Below are 26755 nucleotides of genomic sequence, written 5' to 3'. Positions count from 1 at the left end.
ATTGTCCTGGTGAAGATTTTCCATACTCAGCCTTTTGGCCCTCTCTCCAGACGAGATGTGCTTCAGCCGAAGGCCCCTCTGTGGATACCTCAGGAGGCTGAGGCTTGGACGTTTTCAAAACAGTCGTACTTTGTAGCAAAGGTTAGATTTATGGACCGCTCATCCAAAATAATTGACCGTCTCTTTCATGTCTCCAGGCATATATATCTGACCCCCCAAACCCCACTCCAGTGCTGGTCCTTTGATAAAACATTTGGCACGACTACAGTAGCTTCAGTGGATTACATGCAATATATTACAGATACCTACAGTTTGTGGCACAAAAAGAACAGGTAATGTGGTGCGATGGATGAGTGGCTCTCACTTCTCGGGACCCCTGGAAGCCGGTGGAAACGTGTCGGGATGAGGGAAATCACATCCACATGGCATAACTCAGGCAGGCGGGCAGGCGGGCAGGCAGGCAGGCAGGCGGGCGGGCAGGCGGGCAGGCAGGCAGGCAGGCAGGCAGGCAGGCAGGCAGGCAGGCAGGCAGGCAGGCAGGCAGGCAGGCAGGCAGGCAGGCAGGCAGGCAGGCAGGCAGGCAGGCAGGCAGGCAGGCAGGCAGGCAGGCAGGCAGGCAGGCAGGCAGGCAGGCAGGCAGGCAGGCAGGCAGGGCGGGCGGGCAGGCAGGCCAGGCAGGCAGACCAGACCGGCAGGCAGGCAGGCAGGCAGACGGGTAGGCAGGCGGGCAGATGGGTAGGCGGGTGGGCAGGCAGGCAGGTAGGCAGGCAGGCAGGCAGGAAAGAGGCAAGGCAGGCGGGCGGGCGGGCAGGAGGCATATGGCTCACAGAGCACCTATACACAAACACAGAGGGGGATGATTCAAGATTCAAGAGTTTTATTTGTCACATACATACACAAGACAGGTAGTGAAATGTAGGTGGCCATTAGGGGTGGGAATCGCCAGAGACCTCCGATACGATACTATAGTGATACTTGCGTCACGATACGATAGTATCGCGATACTAAATATATTGCGATACGTATTGCGAATTTTTTAATTTTTAACTTTTATTTTCTTTTGATCACATTTTATTTATTACCTTTTTTCAACTGCAAAGTAAAACTGTCAACATGTTTTATCTAATAAAATAAAGTTCAGTCTGTTCATCTCACTTCAATAATTTTTATTGCAGAACATGGTATTTTCTCAAGCAGACATGTAAACACTGTAATCTGTGTTGCATGTACCTGACAAACTGAACTGCTTGTATTACAGTCATATTCCAACTTAACTGAATGCACATGTGTGTGTGGACTACTGTACTATTACAGGTATTGAAATGAACAATGCAACTTCCTTATACAAAAAAATATATATTATGAATAATTAAATATCGATACTTGGCGTCCCTGTATCGATACAGTATCGCCACGCAAAGTATTGCGATACTACTACATATCGATTTCCCCCCCCACCCCTAGTGGCCATGCCCGCCTAGATTGTGCAAAAATACAAATAATGACATGATAGAAAAACTCATAAGATACAGCACTAAACGTAATAATATACATTATATAGTGGATTCAGAATATGCACAAATATATACAGTAGTTGTTTAAAGTGACCTTTTTGTAGTGTATTATGTATGTAGGGTGTGTTAAAGTGTAAAGGTGCTCCCATAGTCGAGCAGACTGTACACAGAGCAGACTCCGCGGAGGTCTGATTGATTGATTGATTGAAAACTTTATTAACAGATTGCAGAATGGGTACAATACAGTACAGCTCAATACACACAATTGTTAAGGGGATGCAGACCAGAGAAAGACTTTCGTCTTGTTTACATCAGGGTCCCCCATTTTCAATTCATCAGGACATATATGACATACATGACATACAGATATTCAGTACTGCTACATCTATACATTTATGACATACCAGATTTGCAAATACAGTACTGTTTGTGATACAGAAGGAGTCAAGAAAAGGGAGTATATACATTTGACGTAGAAACTGTACATTGGAGGAGGTTGGGTGGGGTTGTGTGGGGGGGGTTGGGTACATTGGGATATTGTCAACCATACTGGGTAATTTACATTGGAGGTGGTTGGGGGGGGGGGGACACTGTATAAACAAGCAAAACTGTACATTGAGGGGGGGGGGGGGGGGGGGAGACACTGTACAAACAAGCAAAATTGTACATTGGACTATTGACAAAACCATACTAGGTAAATGACTGTACATTGGAGGGGGTTGGGTTAGGACATTTACAGGGGCCAGTTTTGAATTGCAGTCTCCCGTAGGTGTCCCTTGAGAGTGGTTTTGAAAGTGGGTAGTGATCCACATTCCTTTACAGCTTTGGGTAGGGCGTTCCACATTGATGTGGCATAATTGCGAAACGTGTTTAGTCCCTTATTTGAGCCGAATCTGGGTTTAACATGATTTGTGGCGCTCCCTCTGGTGTTGTGATCGTGGTATTCACTGACCTTTGGGAAGTATTTTGACATGTACATGGGTACCTTGGTCGTGTAGTGTATCTTGTAGACCAGGCCCATTGCAAGTTGCTGTACTCTGTCGTCTACTCTAAGACATCCTAGGTTGTCAAAGTGGGCAGGGGTGAGGTGGGTTCTAGGAGTAAGGTCAAGCAGTAGTCTGACCAGTTTGTTTTGAGATGTTTGTAATTTTGTTTTTAGCGCCTTTGAGGTGCTTTGGTACCATGAGGTGCAAGCATAGTCGTAGTACCCTTGAATGAGTGCTCCTGCCAGAGTCTTCAGGGTATTCTTGTTTACCAGAGAGGAGATCCGGTACAAGAATCGAGTTCGTTGGTTGACTTTTTTTATTACACTGGATGCCATTTTGTCACAGGAGAGATTAGCCTCTAGGATGGAACCCAGGTAGGTCATTTCATCTTTCCTTGTGACAATATTGTCACCCACTGTAACTGAGAAGTCGTCGGTCTTGCTGAGTTTGTTATTTGAACCGAAGAGAATGGACTCTGTTTTGACCATGTGTAATGATAGTTTGTTATCCGCGAGCCATATGCAGATTTTGCCTAGTTCCGAGCTGAGGGTTTTTTCAACCTGTAACTTGTTCTTGTCAGAGACCAGCAGGGCTGAGTCGTCCGCAAACAGGAACAAGTTGCAGTCACAAGCTGACGACATGTCATTTGCATAAATTAGGAACAGTAGCGGTCCTAGTATGCTTCCTTGTGGAACACCACAGCTCACTGTGAGGGGGGGGGATAGGGTACCGTTTACCTCCACCATCTGTTCCCTCCCCTCAAGGTAGGATTGCCTCCAGCTCACTGATAGACTATCAAAACCAATTGCTTTTAGCTTGTCAATCAGAATGGAGTGATCCGCGCGGCTCTTTGAGCTTTCATAGTCGAGCAGATCTCAGCGGACGTCCGCAGTCTATTTCCTACATTTCTCGCACCAGTTTTACTACATTTCCCACAAAAAAAGTTTTACGCACTTGAATAACAGGTAGCGAGATGCAATGTACCGTATAGGCTTGAGGAATGAAATAAAAGCACCAGTTTTATTTAAAAATATTGGAAACGGAGATAACATTCTATGTTATCTCCGTTTCCAATATTTCGAAATAAAACTGGCAATTTTACACACTTCATTTAGAAAAGCCATTCAAACATCTCTCTTGGCATGGAGCGAGTGGTCAGAGTAAAATGCAGATCGGCGTCACATTAAATGCAGTTCGATGTCAACCAAAACGCCGAGCAGCGTTTTGTGTGACACCAAGTCAGCGGCGCGGATGTCCGCGCGTCAGAAAATAGGCGCTTTGCACCTGTGGGTCTGCTGTCCGCTGAGATCAAAGCTCAAAGAGCCGCGCGGACCTCCGCGGAGTCTGCTCTGTGTACAGTCTGCTGGACTATGGGAGCGCCTTAAGTGAGGGTGTGTGTGTGTGTGTGTGTGTGTGTGTGTGTGTGTGTGTGTGTGTGTGTGTGTGTGTGTGTGTGTGTTCATGTTCATGTGTGCTTGTGTGTGGATAGATCAGTGATGAGTGTTCTGATGGGGAAGAACCTGAGTCTGTCTCTGTTTTTGCTGCATGAATGTGGAAGCGCTTGCCTGACCGCAGCAGTTTGAACAGACTGTTGTTGGGGTGATGAGGGTCCTTCATTATCCTATCCTACTGTGATGGTTTTTGCTTTATTTCGTCTTTCTGTGAGGGACAGCTGACTATTTCGTCTTCCTGTGAGGGACAGCTGTCAATCACTGGCCTCTGTGGTTAATTGCCTCATGGTAGGGCAGGTGTGTGGGCTTGATTGCACCTGATTCAGTGCAGCTGTGCCTAATGGTAGCTGAGTCTATTTAAGTTTGAATATTGCAGGGTTCGCTGCTTTCTCATTTCTTTTGTGTTGGCTACCCTTCTGGTCAGGCATGTTATATTAAAGTGTAGTGCTGATCTCCAGCCTATCAACATTTTACCTTTCTTTGTAGCCATTCTTGTTTTAGGCTACTGGCTTTATTTTACACTTTGTTTTATAGAAGCTGAGCCTTTGATGGTAGAATTTCTTTTCATGACAGTTTTCTTGTGTTTCTTTTGGAACCGTCTTTTGTCCACTACTGCACATAAACTCCGTTAGTGGAGGTTTATTGTTATTTCAGTTTTGTATATAAACTCTTGTTATTAGGACTCACCTCTTTATTGAGTGTTTTTTGGACTTATTTTCTTAAATACTCACTTTGAGGCTTCCACCTGTAAAAGTCGTTTTTTGGTGTTTAATTTCCCCCTTCTCCTTAATGTCTGCTTAGCAGTTTAGTGGTTATTCGTTAATACTTAAAGAGTCCCTATTATTTGCTAGTGACCAAAACACCTGCAGCCCTCACTCACACCTACAGATCTGGATGAGGACACCCCTGATCTGTCCCATACTAGAGACAAGGCCGAAAAGACAAAATATGTGTCTGGCCACTAGCACTAGATGTTGCCGTCATGTTCGACTCTTCAATCAAAAGGTTTCAGGTTTGACATAGCCCTCACAGTGAGCCTAGTCAGCCTACATAAACCACAAATCCACCACACTGAGGTTGACTCGATCACACAGGGTACACTGACTGGCCCGAGTAGAGTGTAGCAATTTTCCATATCCACAATTTGATTTGACTTTTGATGTAAAAGGGACCCTTATAACAATATCTAATACCCCAAAACTCTAAATAATTTACTCTCAATGACTAAACTAAATGAATGTGTGCTAAACACATTAAGTTAGTGTAACAGTCATTGAGAGTAAATTAGTTTTAATATGGCCACCAGTGATGTCATTGAATCCTTGTGTTGTGGTAATTACCCCTTGATTAAATGATAAGGTCCCTTTAAGACAAGGTATTGCTATTTCTTCAACTACATCATTTCATGGCGCTGTAATTAACACAAGGATTCAATGCCCCCAATGACATCACTGGTGGCCATTTTCAAACTCATTTACTTTCAATAACTCACTAAATGAATGTGTACAAAACTGATTCGAGTTTTTAGATGTGTGTGAGATTATGTACAAAATAAATCGGCATGTGTTTTTGGTGAAGTGCCTCATTAAGGTCACTCATACTGTCATTTGAACTTGATGTGATTATTAAACCCTCATTATTTTGTTTTTGATTCAGAATTGAACCCATATGAATTAGCATTTTTTAACATGTCTGTTGTTCATTTAAAGGGTCCTCTCGGTCCACATGGGAACCCCGGTCGCTCTGGACATCCTGGAACGAAGGTACAGTATATCTACAAATTACCCCCCACAAAAGCAATTTTGAAGATCAGCTGTAGTCTTTATTGCAACTCTTTACATGGTTTGTAAATAATGCATCTGAAAAATGCTGCATAAAATCCCCCCTCCCCAGACAGGGAGGTGAAAGCAGAAACAGAGTGAAAGTAGGCTAACGTTGACATGAAGTTACTTACAATGCAGTCCTCTATTCAAGTAGGCTAATCCACTCATAATTGATTTGGACATTTACAGAGGCCAGTTTCTAATTGCAGCCACCCGTAGGTGCTCTTTGAGAGCGGTTTTGAAGGAGGATAGGGATTCACATTCATGGTTTTGGGTAGGGCGTTCCACATTATTGTTGCATAATTGCGAAATGTGTTTAGTCCCTTGTTTGAGCCGAATCTGGGTTGAACATGATTTGTAGAACTCCCTCTGGTGTTGTGGGCGTGGAATTCTGGTGTAGTGTATCTTGTAGACCAGGCCCATTGCAATTTGCTGTACTCTGTCGTCTACTCTAAGCCATCCTAGGTTGTCAAAATGTGCAGGGGTAAGGTGGGTTTTGTGAGTAAGGCCAAGCAGTAGTCTGACCAAAATGGGGGACCCTGATGTAAACAAGACAAACGTCTTTCTCTGGTCTGCATCCCCTTAACAATTGTGTGTATTGAGCCGTACTGTATTGTACCCATTCTGCAATCTGTTAAATAAAGTTTTCATTCATTCATTCATTCATTCGTTCGTTTGTTCGTTCGTTCGTTCGTTCGTTCGTTCGTTCGTTCGTTCGTTCATTCATTCATTCATTCATTGTTTTGTGATGTTTGTAGCCTTGTTTTAAGGGCCTTTGAGGTGCTTTGGTACCATGAGGTGCAAGCATAGTCGTAGTACCCTTGAATGAGTGCTCCTAGTCCTGTTAGAGTCTTCAAAGTATTCTTGTTTACCAGAGAGGAGATCCGGTACAAGAATCTTGTTCGTTGGTTGACTTTTTTTTATTACATTGGTTGCCATTTTGTCACATGAAAGATTTGCTTCTAGGATGGAACCTAGGTAGGTAATTTTTCCTTTCCTTGTGACAATAATGTCACCCACTGTAACAGAGAAGCCCAATGGAATGCAGGAAATTGTACTATACTTAAGCAGTTTCTCAGGGATTTGCCTTGTGATTTGGGGTTGTTCACAGGTAGGCCTACTGATTTTTAGTGGTTGTCAGCACATGCATGTTTTGTCCAATCAGCAGTGTCCTTGTTTACATTCAGACCTTTTAGAGCGAATCAGTGACCACTCTGCTCTCCTGCTGCCGATAGGTCAGGGGAAATCAACATGCGGGTTCACTGAGTGGGAGTGTTGTAGTCGAGTCACTAGATCTTGAGGTCGAGTCTCGAGTCCTCAGTGTTAGAGTCCGAGTCACCAAAGAAGACCCTGAGTCGAGTCCCCATTACCCTAGTCCGAGTCCCAGTCATCAAGGTTGAGTCCACTCCACTCTGGCAGTCAAAGAGTACACATAAAAAAAGGTCTACATTAAACAAAAATGACACAGCAGTCACCATTTCAAAAGGAAGTTAATTTACTTTGTGACACAATAGCCAAACAAATGCACTCACCATCAATATCTTATGTCAAATGATTAGGGCCTATTAGTAAAAGAATACAAAATAAATAACTATTTATCAATTAACATGTCCGAGTCCTCGTCTGCACCTTCCGACTCCGAAGGCAGTCAATGCTCGAGTCCAAGTCCGAGTCATCAGTGCTCAAATCCAAGTCGAGTCACGAGTCCTGAAAATCAGCCAGAGTCCTGGACTCGAGTACTACAACACTGGTGGAGAATTATTATTGCCAAATTGTTCAAGCTACATATTTGTATGCAACTTTCAGTATGTGAAAGAGATGCGTATAAATACTAAAAGGACCAACATGTTTAGTATGGAGTGGACGGTTTACACACTTCACTTATCTGCGGTTCCTCGTGACCTGGCACCATTTGGATCTTCTTCTGCAACATGTGCAGGAAACGGACTGTTCCCATGTGTCTACCGCCACCTACAGGCTAGAGGAAACAGACTGTTCCCATGTGTCTACCGCCACCTACAGGCTAGAGGAAACAGACTGTTCCCATGTGTATACCGCCACCTACAGGCTAGGGGAAACAGACTGTTCCCATGTGTATACCGCCACCTACAGGCTAGAGGAAACAGACTGTTCCCATGTGTATACCGCCACCTACAGGCTAGAGGAAACAGACTGTTCCCATGTGTCTACCGCCACCTACAGGCTAGAGGAAACAGACTGTTCCCATGTGTCTACTGCCACCTACAGGCTAGAGGAAACAGACTGTTCCCATGTGTATACCACCACCTACAGGCTAGAGGAAACAGACTGTTCCCATGTGTCTACTGCCACCTACAGGCTAGAGGAAACAGACTGTTCCCATGTGTATACCGCCACCTACAGGCTAGAGGAAACAGACTGTTCCCATGTGTCTACTGCCACCTACAGGCTAGAGGAAACAGACTGTTCCCATGTGTCTACTGCCACCTACAGGCTAGAGGAAACAGACTGTTCCCATGTGTCTACTGCCACCTACAGGCTAGGGGAAACAGACTGTTCCCATGTGTATACTGCCACCTACAGGCTAGAGGAAACAGACTGTTACCATGTGTATACCACCACCTACATGCTAGAGGAAACAGACTGTTCCCATGTGTATACCGCCACCTACAGGCTAGAGGAAACAGACTGTTCCCATGTGTCTACCGCCACCTACAGGCTAGAGGAAACAGACTGTTCCCATGTGTCTACTGCCACCTACAGGCTCTGATTCATTCTGTAATGAGGTTACTGATTCCCATCACTCTTTCCACTAAGTGGCAGTAATGTGGAAAATGCTGTGTTCCAACCGCCACTGAATCTCAAATGAGGAAGCAGCAGTGTTGTATTCTGGGTAGAGAACAAGTGGAGTTGTTCTGAATGTGCCTCTAATGGTGCTGTAGCAGTGGGAACCAAAGGGATTAAAGCTAGAGTTTGCACTCCCTATTAACACTTTGACTGCCCAAGTTTAATTCCTTATTAGTCCCTTGAATGCCCAAGGCCACTTCAATGTTAACGTTAATATTGCCTAATCTATGTTTTAAATAATGGCTATGTGTCTAATCTGCCCGTCGCATTATCAATGACCTATTTCCAGTCAACATTGTCGAATCAGATTGTTTTTTTATTGGTTCATTTCCGTTTCATAGCATTTAGAAAACCTCTCGTTTTCACGGAGAAAAAAGAGGTTTCCATGATAATCGCCTTTTACTGGAATATTCTAGAACGTTGTCATTGTTCGGCCTATTTATGAATCGTTTTCAAATAAACGCTAGATTATCGATAGTATATGTGTACGCATGCACGCTCGTGGTGCGCGCTGAAAATCGCTTCTCCTATTTCCTGACGGCACGCATAGTCAAACAGCGATATCACATAATCACATAAGAGCTTATATATCCGTGAAAACGAGTCTGATTATCCTTAGACTTGTAACATAGATTCCTTACCTGAGATCAGATGGTATCCAAATGGATTATTCCAATTCCTGATCGCCATTCGAAAAAATTGATATTTTTATTGATTCACCGTGTATACAGTAAAACACATATTCCCCGCGGCTCCGAGAGTCCAGCATGAAGCTGGTAGATGCCGGCTGCGTGAGTGAGAAGTCAAATGTGGAGTGCAGGGTTTTTTTTCTCATTCATTTTCATTGAGTTCAATCCAAAAGGGTGAATTACCACCTGGGAGACGATAGGGGGCGCTTTTTTCACATCTGAGCGCATGAGGTAGCTGAATTTCCAACGGTAGACTTGGTTGATGAAATATGATTTCAGATCGCAAAAAAAAAAAAAAAAAAAAAAAACGAGAATTCTCGTGAGTGGGCATTCAACCCGTGGGGGGTAAATCTGAGAAATCTCGGGCGTGGCATGCAAAGTGTTAACACAAGGCAGCCAAAGTGTTCATGGGGATCTCTAACCTCATTAAAGAACAAGCCTCCAGGTGGGGGCATACACATGATCGCGCCTGTTAACAGAATTCAACTATAGGGTGACAATAATGTGGTCAAGAGGCATGGTTTCTATCTTGAGCCTGAACTGGCGTGACTTCTTTTATTCACATGATAAGCAGCAGTAACACAAGTCTTCTCTCACTGAGAGACATTGGGGGAGAGAACTAAATGGGTGGATACCTTTGCTTTTATACTCGCCATAAGGTAGAGTACCTGGGTGGCTCCGCCTAGAGCGCCCTCCAGTGGGAACAGATATATATGCAACTAGACAGTCACTGGTGGAGACAATTATATATATGCAGGTAAACAGTTACTAGAGTAAACAGCCATATGTACAGTTAGACAGTTACTAACAATCCTACACAGAGCCTCTGATCTCAACAGCGCCTACACATGTTGTAGAAGAAGATCATCTGACTCACATGGCATCGGGCCAGGAGGAAGAGGATTTTTCAGTAGTGCACACTCAGCATCTCTATGGTGGGAGCGATGTTGCTGTACGGTGTAGGTAGGCAATGCACACTCTAGCTTTAATCTCTTTGTTGCTACCAAAGAGATGACGTACACATGACAACGGTACATTTTGTCTTCACATGTCTTCACAACATTTGAGTCGTCTGACTCAAATAGCGTCTGGCCATGAGGAACAGGGCTTTTCAGAAGTGCACACTATATACATCTCTGGTTGCTACGTTATTGTTTCAATCCCAGGATTCTTTCGTTACCTGTGTTATTCCCACTTTCATGTCAGCAGAAAATTTCTCATGCTAGCCACTGCAGAATCATATACTGTACTATGTGTGCTTTGGCAAGGTTACCCTCCTTATTGCACAGCTAGCAAGTGGAAACAGCTGTGAGTGAACTGTTTGCTTCTTCTGGTATTACGGCCACTTCCGCCTGGCTGTGCAAGTCCTCCAAGTATGTTGTATGTAGTATGTTGCACTTGTAAGTATGTAACTATGTACTGTAGTATGAAGTACATACTTAACACTTTAATCGCCATGGGTTAAATTCATAATTTACCATCCCTCGCCAGCTCTATTTGTCTATGGAGAAGTTCCCCTTCTTTGCAGGGCTATAACTTTTTAAATTATATTGCTACATTGCCATTATTATGGCCCATTCAATGTCCTATATGTATTGTTCAGGGTGTAGCAACGTTAAACTTTTTCATTCACATATTCATACTAAAATATGGTCTAAAGTATAAGTATGTTTTTATCGTTTTCTGCAGCTTTCTTCAGAACGTGATTTATAGCCCTAAATGCATTATATTGATGATGAAATACAGTTTGGTAGCGATCGGCGCAAGATGAAAAATTTCAACTGGACGTACTTCTAGAATGATCTACGTATGATCTGATGATGACCGGATGGGCGGGGGATCGTTTATAATTCCGTGGGCAGCGTTAGATGATTCATCCAGAGTGGGTCATATGTTCATCATAGCAGTTTATATGGAATAAGTTAGAAAATAACGCTGAATCTTACCGTATGTTCCTCGTGCCGTTGGACGATCAGCGCGGAGTAGACCGTTTTCGATTATGGGATGTTGATCCTGATGAACCATTTCCAGGTTGTATAATACTATATACGTCCAAATAACGTTGTTTATTGAGTTAGGGCGAGCGATTGATCATCCAGTGTGTTGAGATGGAGTCCGGCTACCGATCGCGAGTGCCCGGAGCACATATGGATGGGCACTTCCTGTTTGGCGCGCCCCTCCCTCTTGGCCGATCTGCCGATCGGCCACCAGATGGCGCTCTCGAACCGTTAGACAGTTGAGTGGAGCTCACCAGTGCATCTCAGGGCTCCCGAAAGGAAATATGATTTCGATGACAGATTTTTGAAATATTGACATCAAAGACGAGTTACGGCGTCTTCGGCAGAATGAGCATGGCTCCGAATGACGTGAAAACTCGTCCGCGGCGATCATAGTGTTAATATTACTACATGCATAATAATTATTAGAGGAGGCTAGTTATTTTTTTACCATTTCCTATTGCATTTTCTACAGCTTAAAGGTAGAATCTGTAATGTTGTCAAAACAGCGACCTCTTGGCAAAAGAGCCCTGCTTGGTATTGCACTTTGTTTACCTGTTTTGTTTTGGTCTGTGTTGACAGAATCTGGCTATGGGGCGACAATAATGTGGTCAAGAGGCATGGTTTCTATCTTTAGCCTTTAAGCGGTGTGGTTTATTCATTCACATGGTATCAGTGGCGTCGCGTGGGTAAAATAACAGGGGATGCCAAAAAAAATGTATAAAAAAAAAAAAAAAAAAAATTATTAATATTTTTTTTTCTTTTTTTTTTTTTAAATGGGAACTATTTTACTATTTCTTTCACTATTTGGGCACTTTTACACAATTCCTCTGAGTCTATGGAACACCTCTGTAATATATATATTTTTTTTATTCATTGTTTTGTATTTCTAATCAAGTCCTCAAAAACAGCATTTTTCTACCTCAAGATCTCGAGCTGTTTTGAGCCTGGGCTCCTAAACCACTGTGTGTGGCCGTGTTCGCCTGAACATTAACATGCAGCAGTGACTATATGACATCACATATAGGCACATTTTCAAACGACTCAGTTCAGTGAGGGTGAATATTGTGAGAGAAGAATGCGCCAATATGAGAATTTTGAGACATAGATCATATTAATATAAGTTCACATAGCTAGGAAACAATGCTAAACACTCAAAAAGGCCATTTATAAGATAGTTCCCCTTTAAGTCAAGCAGTCACCATGTACACTACAGTATGGCTCGGCGGCCTGTCAAACTTTATTTTTATTTATTTAACAGATTACAGAATGGGTACAATACAGTATGGCTCAATACACTCGCGAGGATCGGGGCAATATTCGGCCCGTGGGAGCAGTCACGGGTTAATACAATTTTCAAATGTGCAGAGGGGAGGCCAGACTACTTAGTCTGCTGACAGGCCCGTTTTAAGGTGTGGGCAGGGCTTTAGTCAGCTCGAATCTGATTGGCTAGTATTGGTTTTGGAGTCCACATACATGGGGAGGCTGGAGAAAGACACCTCCCCCCTGCCTCCTCTCCAGTCTCCTCTGCTGCAGTGAGTCTGACAGTGTGTTAGAGAGAGTGAGAAGGAGAAGAGGGAGACATAAAAAATTATAACACAGAAATAATGATTTTTTTATTATTATTGTAAACTATATATAAAAAAATAAATAAAAAATCATATTTCATATTTGATATTAATTCATATTTTTATAGGGAGGCCTGGCTTCCGTTGGCTTCCATGAGGATTCGCCACTGCATGGTATGAGCAGCAGCACATGAGTTCTCCTCTCTCTGAGAGGCTGGTGGAGAAAGAGGTAGAGGGGGAGGAGACATCTCTATTTATACTTGCCACCTGGTGGTATCTTGAGTGGCTCCGCCTAGAGCGCCCTCTAGTGGAAACAGTTATATATGCAGTTAGACAGTTACTAACAATCCTACATAGAACCTCTAATTTCAACAGTCTGATTTGGTTGATTGGAGTTTAGTAACTTATTATACAGTGAAAACATGAATTTGGATACAACATTGTATGTGAAAGAAAAGTGGGAAAGAGAGTTGGAAATAGAGATAACGGAGGAGGAATGGTATGACACAACAAACAACCACAGGATCAAGGATATGGAGGGAGTTTGGATGGAAAAATATAATTAGATACTTTATAACACCAGAAATACAGGGCAATTACACACCAGCAAAGAAAACATGTTGGAGGGAGTGTGGACAGGAAGGGGCGAACCATACACACATATTCTGGGGATGTCAGAAGATAAGGCACTACTGGGAAGAGATAGGAGGGATAATAAATGAAATAATAGGATACGAAATACCCCAGGGAGGCCAAGTGTTGTATTTGGGGAATCTGTCACAGGAAGGAATCCAAGGGGAAGACAAATATTTGATTAAGATATTGATAGTGGCAGCCAAGAAAGCTTTAACTAAACTGTGGTACAAGGTAGAAGTGCCGACAAAGGATCAATGGATAGAGTTGGTAGAGGGGATACAGGAAATGGAGAGAATCACACATCTGCTGAGGCTGCAAGAAGAAAAGTTTGAATGGAAATGGGGAAAATGGGAAGAATACAGGAGGGGAAGTAACGACATCACAGAGGTTTGAAAAGGATACAAGGAAATGAATAAAAATGTAAATAAATAATGCAAATGTAGAAGGGACCGAAGGACCCATGTCACACTTTTTCTTTACCCATTTTTTGTCTATTTGTTTTAATTTATGTACTGTGTATTGTCTATGAATGTTGTCTATGTATGTATGAAAAAATGAAAATAAAAATTTAAGTTTAAAAAAAAAAAAAAAAAAACATGAATTTGGAAGCAAGGAGTTCAAACAACTGTACATAGTTAAAATTATAACTAGAATTAGTTATTTGAATTATTTTATTTTTGTTTTTAGTCCGCGTATATAAACCTCCCACTGGCGGCGACTACATCCATCGACAAAATGTCAATTTCCTTATCTGCTGTTTTGTTTTTACCGTTTCTAAAAAACCCTGTTTCTAGAATCAGCAACAACAACAACAACAACAACAACAACAAGTCTTGGAACTAGCACGCTACACTCTCATGATGCAAAACATTTCTCAGCTATTTTGTAAGCTGCATTTTGTGCTTAGCACCGCCCTAGACCAGTGGTTCCCAAACTGTGGTGCGGGGTGCGCGAGCGCCCTCTAGGTGGTGCGTGACATGAAAAGGCTAATGGTGGTAAATTAATTTTATTTTTTTTTATTTTTTTTCAATACAATTTCATAAAAATCTTAGTCAAACCTTTAGTATTATGGATATTAAACATGCTGGCAGAGTACATGCATCCATGTTGTCGTGAACATTTTAATTAAATAAAGAAATTCCCTATCCATAGTCGCCGTGGGAAGAGATCAAATAAAAAATCTAATCTGTGCACGGAGACCAGCAACAATTTTTTCTAACAGAAACCCATTGGGGGGTGCGTCAGCTAGGTCGGGAGGTGATAGGGGGTGCACAGCCAAAAAAGTTTGGGAACCGCTGCCCTAGATGATTGTGATTGGTTTGAGAAATACAAACAACCCAGAGTTTCTCACCCTAGTGCACTATGATACTGGGTTCTGCCAGACGTCTCTCTTGCACCAGCACAGTGCTAACACAGTGTGGAGAGAGGTCTGGCTGTGCGAGGCAAATCTTTGTATTGCTGCACACTTTTCTTTGAATGTTTTTCATTATGCACCAACTTGCTGCCACTGTCTTCCACCAAACTTGGTTTAAATTCAAGGACCACATTGAAAATAAGTCTGTGACTTTGATGTGTCATCCTTGATTTGGATACTTTGTATATTTCTGCTTTGCATTATTTTATATTCGTTGAAATTAACTAAACTAAACTAAATGACATCATGTTGGATTCAGATTGTGGTTCCACTGCTTTGGCCTTTTAAAAGTCATCGCATCCTCAGAACATATTGAATGTCTCGCTGACCTTATGTACTTACGGTGTAATTCTATGTTCTACGTTTGAATAATCAATAGACACAGTTGTTAAGCTCCATGATACTGAATTTCATTCTTAATTCACAAAGGAAGTCAATATGTTACACATTGAACTAGAATAGAATGGAAACTTGCTCATGCTTTAAATCCATACCTAATCCTTATAGATGCAGTGCATTTCAACATTTTCCACCCTGTCTTTGACAGTAAAACATAATGGATACCATGCTTTGGTTAGAGCCTGTGATATTGCCTGGAAAATGATAACCCCTACAGTATATACTGTATACATTTGTGTTAACTGGATCCGTAACCAAACCTAGATCATATGCAAACAGTTTGGCACAGTGCTCTAGTTTAGACAAATGAACAGTATGAAAACATACAATTTCATAGTGGAATGTATATTTTGAGTGTGCCATAATATGTCTATCTGAGAAATTTAATAAATGTAGGCATAGCATGTAAAAATAAAATAGGTATAGAATATGGTCCTTATTAACATCCAGGTCCTTATTTTGATCCTATTCAAAATAATTGCTTTAATACAGCTGGTTTTCTGCTGGATGAAAACTCCTGAGGTTTCTTACTATAGAAAAACATCTAGGTTTTGGCTCATGTATGGCTCCTGGCTCTGTTGAGGAGAAGCTGGTCTGGAGGGAACTTACACAAAGACCATTTAACCCTTTCACTACCACACTACAGAAGGTTAACCCTTTCACTAACACACTACATAATGTTAACCCTTTCACTACCACACTACAGACAGTTAACCCTTTCACTACCACACTACAGAACCCTTTCACTACCACAATATAAATGGTTAACCCTTTCACTACCACACTACAGAAGGTTAACACTTTCACTACCATACTACAGATGGTTAACCTTTTCACTAACACACTAGACAGGGTTAACCCTTTCACTACCACACTACAGATGGTTAACTCTTTCACTACCACACTACAGACGGTTAACCCTTTCACTACCACACTACAGAACCCTTTCACTACCACACTACAGATGGGTAACCCTTTCACTACCACACTACATACTGTTAACCATTTCACTACCACACTACATACGGTTAACCCTTTAACCATACAGATGCTAACGGCAGTATCTGCATTATCCTCCATCATTAACCTGGTAAAATACAACATGTCCTTTTGTCCTGTTTAAGAATGACTAGACTAAAGGGTTGTGGTTTATGAGTCTCATTAAAATGATATACTGTTCAAATATTAGTGTTTCAGTTGCAGTGATGTTATAGTTAGTACATATTGATTGAAATGGTGATCTGTTCTGTTCTGTATTGCAACCCTTCTAATCTGTTGTTGGACAGACACTGAATCATTCTTTATAATATGTTAATATTATAATAGTATTGATCCTATTGGACTGAAAACTTCACATCTCCAGTTTTGGTTGTTTTCCCGTTTCTGCTTGAGTTGAAACGTCACATGGTCCTAGTCCAGGGAACCCATGAAACCCACTTAAAACCCAGTACAGAACTCCGAGAAACACATGCATATCAGTCTGAGAATTTCTGAAAGGTTGACCCATTTGTAGTTTGAATCTGCCAACTTGTCATTCCTCACCCTCGGCTATTCTCCCGCGAAACACATCTCTCACCATAATCGTGTTAATATATTGAATCACTGCAGATATTTAACCAGCCTGAAGTTCTCACTGCCCCGAAAAGGGAGAAGAATGTGCCCGGTCGCTCCCTGACACTTCTCAGTGGCTCGCTGTAAACTGTGGTACCGGGGGGCATAACTGGATTGTGCTCTTGTGTAAACAGGACTGTTAATGTGTAGCGTGAGTCATACTATACATGCCACCACGCAGGCTGCTGCACTCCGTCAATGCTATGCAGTCAGTGCTATAAACAACTTCTAGAAACTGCTAGTTTTAGTTTAGACTTTATTTGAACAGGGACAACACACATTAATGAACATTACTGTGTGAGACGGTGTTAGCCAAAGCTTATTTTTCTACTGTTTTCCCTGGGCCTGGTATTAAAAAGCAGCTAAAAAAGAAAGCATTATAATATATATGGCATGCAAACGGTTAATTAAGAACAGGTTAAAAACACATCATGCAAAATATCAGTACAATTTAGAGCACATTGACGACATTATGTTAGCAGACATGTACAAACATAAGCACAAATACTCTGTATGCAGACGAACAGACATGAGAGCTATGTATGGCAGCACATACATTAGCAGACGCATAGCACATGCATTTGCAGACATGTACAAAAAATGATAAGATGTATTAGGTACACATGATCATAAGTGTAGGCAAGCAAGCAGATAGGGTTAGGGTTCTGAAGGGCTACAAACTTTATATTGTAAATGTTGTAAATTAGCGTTTAGCTACTAACACTAAACTCTGTGCCTCTGGTATTTTGTGCATACGTGTATGCGACACTGCTTAGCTATTGTAATGTTCATCTGAACTAAATTATACTGTATTAGTGAATTGCCGTATCTAAGAAATATGTTTCTCTGTTTGTCATTTAGGGACACAAGGGAGATCCCGGACTGTCACCTGGTCGAGCCCTAAAAGGACAGAAAGTAAGTACTTGCAGCCGCCCGCCTGATCTCCAACCTACCAAAGTCAGCCCATGTTACCCCACTTCTTAGGGACCTGCACTGGCTCCCCATCGCCGCACAAATCCGCTTCAAGGCCCTCGACCTAGCATATCGCGCAGAGAAGGGAACGGCTCCCGCCTACCTCTGGTCAATGGTCTCTAACGAGTCTAACTACACACCCTCAAGACCCCTCCGCTCTACATCCTCTGGCCGCCTCAGATCCACTCCTATCCAAGCTCCCGGAGGGTCATCAAGGAGAAGCCGCCTATTCTCTGTCCTCGCTCCACAATGGTGGAACAAACTTCCCACCACAGTTAGGACAGCTGAACCCAACCAATCTTTCGCCGTTGACTAAAAACACACTTCTTCAATCAATATCTGAAATGAATAAAAAGAAAACAAGAAAACCCACTAACCTTCTTACTGTCTTATACTATCATGCACTCTTCCTACTATACCAATATGTCTCTACTACTATACACTGCAGCGCCCGAGTTTCAGCACTGTTTGATGAACATTGTTACTCGGCTGTAAGAGTTGTACCCTTCCGAGGGGCGGTCAGGTGGCGTAGCGGAGATTGTGCTCGTCACCAATGCAAGAGGCTGCGGTCTCGACTCCCGGAGTCAGCATTGCCTGCGGCTTGGGCTGATCGCTATACTAACTCGTTTGGCTGGGTTAGGGGGAGGGAAGCCCTGGGTGGGAAACTGGCGTTGTGGACAGCGACGCCTACAGGTCAGGTCTGGGCGCTTGCTCAGCGGAGGCAGGACTTGAGGAAGGCAGCGTGACCTCCCACGCGTTACGCTTCACCAATGAGAGCCCTCGCTGCCATGTGAGAAGAGAGCCACTGGCTGTCGCCGCACGTGTCGGAGGAAGCGTGTGGATACTTCAGGGTTCCCTTGTACCGACCAGTAGGAGAACATGCGCACAACAACCAGGTAGGGGATTTTATTTTATTTTTGATTTTGATTTGATTTTGATTTTATTACGGGAGGGGGGGAATTGGCAAAACGGCTAAATTGGGACTGGGAGAAAACAGAGAAAAATCTGAGAAAGAGAGATAAAAAATTCAAATTAAAATAAAATAGTTGTACCCTTCCTGCTGACCTGTCGTCCAGAACTTTAGTTCAGCTAAATGACTAAATGTAAATGTGTTACATGATCCTTCGCTCCCGTCTCACTCAGTCATCGGCAGGCAGCGGTGGAAGAAGTACACAGTTCCTTTACTTAAGTAAAAGTAGAAATACTCAGATAAATGAGTACTCTGGTCAAAGTAAAAGTCCTCCATTCAAATTCTACGTAAGTAAAAGTAGAGAAGTATTTGCTATTGAATGTACTTAAGTATCTAAAGTAAAAGTACACATTCTACATGATGTCTGTGTATCCTTTGACCTCTAAAGGTTGTGTTAAAGTGGTACGTGGTCCAGTTGTGCTGCTCTGATTAAAGGTTGTGTTAAAGTGGTACGTGGTCTAGTTGTGCTGCTCTGATTAAAGGTTGTGTTAAAGTGGTATGTGGTCCAGTTATGCTGCTCTGATTACGTCCTCTTGAAGTTGACAGGCGTCAAATGTGAAAGTATATAATCTTCATACATTTTGTATTTTGTATTATGTTTTCTATGCAACATCCTTTTCTTCAAAGTAACTAGTAAATGATGGGTTCAGATAAATGTAGTGGAGTAAAAAGTACAATATTTACCTTGAAATGTAGTGGAGTTAGTAAAAGTATAAAATTCCCTAAAATGTAAATACTCACAAAGTACAAGTAGCTCGAAATTGGGGCAGCTAAGTGGCGCAGTGGGCAAGGTGCTCGCCACTAACGCAGGAGACGCTGGGTTCGAGCCCAGCTCTCACCGTTGCTACCAGCTTGGCTGGTCGTTCATACTAACACAATTGGCAGTGTTAGGGGTGGGAAAGCTGGTGGGTGGGGATTGGACGTTGTGGACAGCGACTCCTACAGGTCGGTTGGTGCGCCTGTACAGCAGAATCAGGAAGCATCGGGGGCAGCGTGAGCCTCCCACGCGTTACTCCTTGCCACTGAGAGATCGCGCTGTACAGGTGAAAAGATGCGACAGCTGCCTCCTCGTGTACCGGAGGGGACGCGTGTAGTCTTTTACCAACGCACTTGCAGTTTTTCCCGATCTGATTGGCCACTGACGTTTCTCTCAGCGCCAATCGCGTGACGCCTAGTTCTATCACTGGTTAAGCTTGGCGACTCTTTCGAAGTTGGTTAAGGTTAGAGTTTGTCTTAGAGCAGGGCGATAGACCACCAGCCCTGATTCCAAACTCTAACCATAACCAACTTCGAAAGAGTCGCCAAGCTTAACCAGTGATAGAACTAGGCATTAGCTAGCTAGCAGGCTGTTAGAGGCAGAAATAGGCGTAACGCGATTGACGCAGAGAGAAACGTCAGTGGTCAATCAGATCGCGGAACCCGAACGTGGAACTGCAAGTGCGTTGGTAAAAGACTACACGCGGAGGGGACACGTGATGCAAGGCTTGGTCCTCGCTGCAGCCGACCAGTGGGAGGCATAGTCTAACAACGTTCGAGACAGGGGAGGGGAGAATTGAAGGGGGAATTGGCGAGGTGAAATTGGGATGGGAGAAAAATAAGGAGAAAAAGTGGATCCAAAAAAAATTGCTCGAAATTGTACTTAAGTACAGTACTTGAGTAAAATACTTAGTTACTTTCCACCATTGTCAGATACATGTATGTAACACTGATCCTTGTCTTTTCAGGGAGAGGCTGGTGTTGCCGGGCTCCCTGGACTGACTGGCCAAGATGGACAAAAGGTACAATTGCTTTAGTTGAAATCCAAACTTAAAGACATACGCTACCGATCTGTCTTCTCAGTCCCACCCAAGAAACACTCGGATCAGTGTGTTTTTATTTTAGGGGGGGGGGGGGGTTAGATATTGGAAGTAGAAATTCTTAGGATTTGTCAGCAATGCTTTATGGAGGTTAATGATTTCAGACGTTGTCTCTCAAAAACGTGTAGCACAGTTTCTTAACGGTTTCATAATGTAGTAAATTATATAGAAGGACTTAATATGTGTTTTTACCTGGCAAATGCTACTAATTTCTATTTACAATGTCACACAAATTGTGTGGGCTTCTTAAAATGGGTGGAGATCCATTTAAATTGGTGTGAGCGCTTGCCGGTTCATGCATGCATCTCTGTATGCAATCTTTATAGTCTAAACCAGAGGTGTTAAACTCAATTATTACCAAGGGGGCTGGAATGAAACAATAGAGATGATTTATCGGGGCCAGACACATAATAATGTCTAAGAGAAGTGCATTTTCTTGAGGTCACTAGCTTAACTGGTCATTTTGTTGATCTTTTCAATGTGTGCATATCAGCTTAATGTTATTGTAAATGCACTGCAGTTCATTCTCATCTGGCCTCAATGAATACAAGGAAGGCTATTGGTTTCATCAAAAGGTGGGTCCTTTATGGATATTTGCTTATTAAAGATTTATTTTACAGATTTAAATGACATATATTATGTTGCAATTAATTATTCACCCACACGAGTTTGAGAGATGAGCAATTCTGGTCCTGGGCTATTAGAGAACGATAGGGAACACACATACATACTGTAGTGTGAACACACACACACGCACACACACGCACGCATGCACGCACGCACACACACACACACACAGACACACGCACACACGCACACACAAAATATCTCTCATCTTGGCATCTCTCTGCCTCAGCGCTCACCTGTCTTGCACAAAGCCATTCATTTCAGAAGTATGTTACATTGTTAGAAAATAAGTGGTGTGAGGAGAAGCAGCATCTCAGGTATGACGTAATTTCCCTGCCCAAATAAGGGGGTCCGGCTCGACTGGTTATGGGAAAACGAGAGGGTTATTGAAAGATGGCCCCTAGCATTGTCTGTGGTCTTTACCTTGAAGGACATCTTCTAATATCGACTTCTCTTTGATAAGGCAGGGGATTTAGAATTTCGAAGGAATGGATGGGGAAAAAAGGAAAACAAGTCCAATTTTACTTAGCATTCCAGCACAGCTTCCCATGACATCACCAACTTCAGTACTTTCACAACAAAAACATACAATCCTTCTTTAAAACGTCTCTTTCCCTCTCAGCCAAACTGCACTGTAAAGGATATCTACATTTCTAAATGAGTGTTAGGTCTATTGATTATTGATCACATTCAGCCTGCAGCCTTGTGGGCCTTGAATTGGTCACATGGTCCAAGCTGGTACACAGATGTCAGTGAGGTATGTTTGTGAATGTTCAGAACTGTGTTCCACCATCATACCATCCCAGAGCAGGAAAGGATTTTGTGGGAGAAACTGAAATCGAAATCCAAAATTTTTATATTTTGCCGTCCCTTACAGTATATGACAAAATAAGAAATGTAAATGTGTCTTTATTCAATCTCTGCACATTTATTTTGGCTGGTTCATTCTGAAAGCCTTGAACTTGTGCTTCAGTAAAGGTTCTTACTTTGTAAAGCTTGGGATAAAAGACCAACCACTTTGTACTTATGATCTAATGTAATACTTGTTACGTTATGCACCATTGCAACTGTATATGTAGTGTCCTATAAGTCCATGTGACACTAAAATAAAAATAAATCGATCAGAATCATAATCCCCTTAAAAGTGCTGTGAGACGTGAATTGTATGCCTTGCATGAAAGAGCAGGACCACACTGAAGATCAGGAACTCAAAGCCGTGCGGCACAGCCCCCCTGACCCTGCCCACTCCAAACATTCCCTTTGAGGGAGAATCTCTGAGAAGTGGCCCATGAGGAGGCTAAAACATGCCTCCCCCAGGATGCTTCAGTTCTTGTTTGGAGAGCTGTCTAACTGTGCAGGCGTTGGGGAGTCCACTTGTGTCCTCACTCCTCTTCGCTCGGAAACTCTTAACGGTTGGAATCGCCGGGCTGCCTGTTACATCATTGCCGTTGGCCTCAGAGTAATGAAAGCATTCGCGGAGGAGAGACCTGTGCTGGTTTTCTGGGTGGAGCTCAGCTCACGCTCTTTCCAAATGTTATGTTAAATATGTCATTTACTCATCTAGTCATTTACTCAACAGATTATGATGAAGTTAATGATGTGCTCTGGATCTAGGGAATTCCACTCTGGGTGTCTCTCTTGTATTTGTTGAAAATTTGCTTTACTGAGCTCAGGCCCAGAGAAATGGTGCTAAACCACTGCGCTACAGCTTCTGGCTTTACAAAGGACTACACAGCGAAAAGTCTCGGATAACGCCAGTCGAAGCGTACCACTCCTACCAAACACACACAAGGAGTGGAAGGGCTGATCAGTTACTTCTGGTTACTCCGTTATCTGGTGAGAGAGAGTGGGAATGAGAACGAGAGAGAGAGATGAAGTCTAAGGGAATTCAAATGACAAGTTCTTCTAAATTGAACGAGGGTTGAGCCATGCGTCGTTATGACGTTGACGTTTCTGAGCAGAGATCGCTTTGGCCCAGCCACATAAAGAAAATTAATCGGTGATGCCTCAGTCCGGTAAATTAGTTGAACGTTGCTTTGCAGTGGAATTTGCCCTTTAATTCGTTGTTAGTAGTCTGGAATGTTTATTCACAGGTGTTTGCAGTTGTTTAGGCCAGTCTTAATGTAGTCATTAAGTTATCATAAGACAATGATTGTAGCCAGCAGAGCTCTCTGTGGACGTTGTCAGGATGGGCCTCACTGGGAACCATGCTAGCTGCTAGCCCACTCACAGGGTCTGTAGTGCGTCACGCTATTCCTTTTCTTCTGTCTCACACACACACACACACACACACACACACACACACACACACACACACACACACACACACACACACACACACACACACACACACACACACACACACACACACACACACACACACACACACACACACACACACACACACACACACACACACACACACACACACACACACACACACACACACACACACACAGAGAAACATTGCAAAATCAATTACTCTTGTGTTACCTGACTGAATGGCCGAAGAATGTATTTAGAAATAAACACTAAAGGCTGGGGCGAAGATTCCCGGGGGAGATGCTGCTTCTTCTAAATCCCACTTGGCAGTCGATCATTAGGCTATCCCTTACATGGTCTGCCGCCAGAGTTATTTCATGACCAATATGGGAAGAAACAAAAGAGCTGCGCATCAGCCATGATACGCTGAGAGGTCACGGTGTGGCGAGCGCTCAGGCGTCGCTAGCGCGCTCATTTGGAAACGACTGTCACGCGTAATGAGGTAACACTGCTAAGCAACTCACGCAAAACACATACACACACATACACACACACATACACACGCACACTCCTCTGTCCGTTTAGGCCACATTTGTATGAGTGTAGTAATGCCTTGGCGGCAGTGGCTGTGACCATCTATTATGCAACCGGACAGGCCTGACTGCGAAGCGCCATCTGGACGCTCAAGGTTGTTTCTTTCACTGTAGTACTGGAGATCGCTCCGACCTGAGGAAGGCTGATTGCCTCTCATGACTCATGGAGAGTAAAGTAAAGGGGGGGGGGGGGGAGCTGAGATTCGTCCAGTTGAATTATGGTAATTGTGGTTTAAGTGATTGTAGTAGATCTCTCTTCCTGCTCTCGGCGATCAATTCGGGTGGAACTAGGGGATGCTGGTCCATATGTTGGAAGCAACGTTGCTGTTGGTTCTTATGGTCCAGGACACACCGCCTACCTGCTCATCGAGGGGAGCAGCGATCCATCATAGTGGTTCGGCGCGGATTCGCCATTTGAATATGAGCCCTTCTGGTTGGGCAACCAGGGACCAATAGCGTGGAATCTTCTCTGCAAACGGGAAATATGCAAGTTACATATTAGAACTACATAAAGGCTACAGTCTCATTTTTATATGTGTTATTTTTTCTTGCTTGGAGAAATTCATTTGTCTTGCTGTTATCCTTGCTAAAGCTACACGCTATACTGGAATCCACTTAATGATTGCAACACCAGCTTGGCTATGGTTAAAGCCACCTCATAGTTTGCAGCTGTGCTTCATTTTGGCAATGGATGCAACTCATTACAAAGCACTTTTGTATTCAAATAGTTTAATTAAAGTTCTGTCTTCAGCTAGCAATTTATACTGATGAATTGCCTCTGTTTGTTGTTAAAGATGCATCGGCTCATTGTCATTTTCAACTGTGGGAAATTGAACCCTCTCTGAAAAATAGAGGTTCTTTGTGCCCTCATGTTTCATCTATTTAGAGGGGGGGGGGTGTTCTTTGAAAGCAGAAAAGGATACCAGCACTCTCAGATACTATGCTTCAATGTATCTTTAATACATGTACAAAAATACACTTTACCATGTTCATTTGTATACTGCTGTCCAAGCCCTGAAATAAACAGTGAAACATACTTTGAGTGAAGGCCCCAGAGACTAGAGTGAAGGCCCCAGAGACTGCAGTGAAGGCCCCAGAGACTAGAGTGAAGGCCCCAGAGACTAGAGTGAAGGCCCCAGAGACTGCAGTGAAGGCCCCAGAGACTAGAGTGAAGGCCCCAGAGACTAGAGTGAAGGCCCCAGAGACTAGAGTGAAGGCCCCAGAGACTGCAGTGAAGGCCCCAGAGACTGAAGGCCCCAGAGACTGGAGTGAAGGCCCCAGAGACTGCAGTGAAGGCCCCAGAGACTGAAGGCCCCAGAGACTGGAGTGAAGGCCCCAGAGACTGCAGTGAAGGCCCCAGAGACTGAAGGCAAGGCCCCAGAGACTGAAGGCCCCAGAGACTGGAGTGAAGTCCCCAGAGACTGGAGTGAAGGCCCCAGAGACTGAAGGCCCCAGAGACTGAAGGCCCCAGAGACTGAAGGCGCCAGAGACTGAAGGCCCCAGAGACTGGAGTGAAGCACCAGAGACTGGAGTGAAGCACCAGAGACTGGAGTGAAGCCCCAGAGACTGGAGTGAAGCCCCAGAGACTGGAGTGAATAGAGCTATAGGGTTCTTATACTTTAAAGACACATTAAAGGATAATGAGATCTTGTTCTGCTTCTATACAAGGTGAGGTCTTGCACCTGGCTGAAGATTATTCTAAAAAAGTTTGAGCCGTGCTCGTCACTCACGTTGTCACGTCGGCTTCTTCAGAAGCGATGAAAGAGTCGAAAGTGCCATGAAAATATCTGTATGGAACAGTTTTCCAAGTTCCCAGATTTTGATGCCTTGGGTTCACGACCTCTTGTCTAACCCGAACCCTAACCCCACCCAGAGTAACACTATAACCCGCCCTTTATGGCTTTGTGGCTTTGTGGCTACCCTGTGTCGTTGGCCCTGTGTCTGAGCTGTGTCCCTGCTGTATGCCTGGCTCAGAGCCAGAGGTAGCCCTCCCCCACTGTGGGAAATGTGTCAAGATGTAATGGGAAGGTTACCCTGGAGTCAGTCAGCGGTCTGCACTGTAAAATAAGAGGTGGCCGCCGTGTGTGTGTGTGTGCGTGTGTGTGTGTGTGTGTGTGTGTGTGTGTGTGTGTGTGTGTGTGTGTGTGTGTGTGTGTGTGTGTGTGTGTGTGTGTGTGTGTGTGTGTGTGTGTGTGTGTGTGTGTGTGTGTGTGTGTGTGTGTGTGTGTGTGTGTGTGTGTGTGTGTGTGTGTGTGTGTGTGTGTGTGTGTGTGTGTGTTGTGTGTGTTGTGTGTGTGTGTGTGTGTTGTGTGTGTGTGTGAGTGGTGGGTGGTGTGCGCATTACCAGCCCTGGACCAGTGCACTCTTTCCACAGCCAACCATGAGCAGCACCATGCCTGGACCAGTGCACTCGTTCCACAGCCAACCATGAGCAGCACCATGCACACTGGGACAGTACTCAGCTCTTTATGACGTGTAATTGTAAGATTCTCCTAAGCCTTTTTCTGAGGTGTTATTTTCTATTATGTTGAAAGATTTACATGGAAAGAACGACATAGTCC

The 26755-nt window shown here is 43.5% G+C and overlaps 1 protein-coding gene across 1 annotated transcript in view; it reads left to right on the top strand.

Annotated features, from left to right (window-relative positions):
• Positions 1–26755, top strand: part of col27a1b (collagen, type XXVII, alpha 1b) — a 191350-nt gene that overhangs the window by 47419 nt on the left and 117176 nt on the right. Inside the window, exons 5-7 of the mRNA XM_084308104.1 lie at positions 5661–5714; positions 17776–17829; positions 20581–20634. Coding sequence (XP_084164230.1) covers positions 5661–5714; positions 17776–17829; positions 20581–20634 — 162 coding nt within the window. The remainder of the gene's footprint in view (positions 1–5660; positions 5715–17775; positions 17830–20580; positions 20635–26755) is intronic.

This window comes from Notolepis coatsorum (genome assembly GCF_963971535.1).
Source record: "Notolepis coatsorum genome assembly, chromosome: 2".
Lineage (NCBI taxonomy): Eukaryota > Metazoa > Chordata > Actinopteri > Aulopiformes > Paralepididae > Notolepis > Notolepis coatsorum.
Note: the sequence above shows the minus strand (reverse complement) of the source record. Positions and strands in the feature narration are given on the sequence as shown.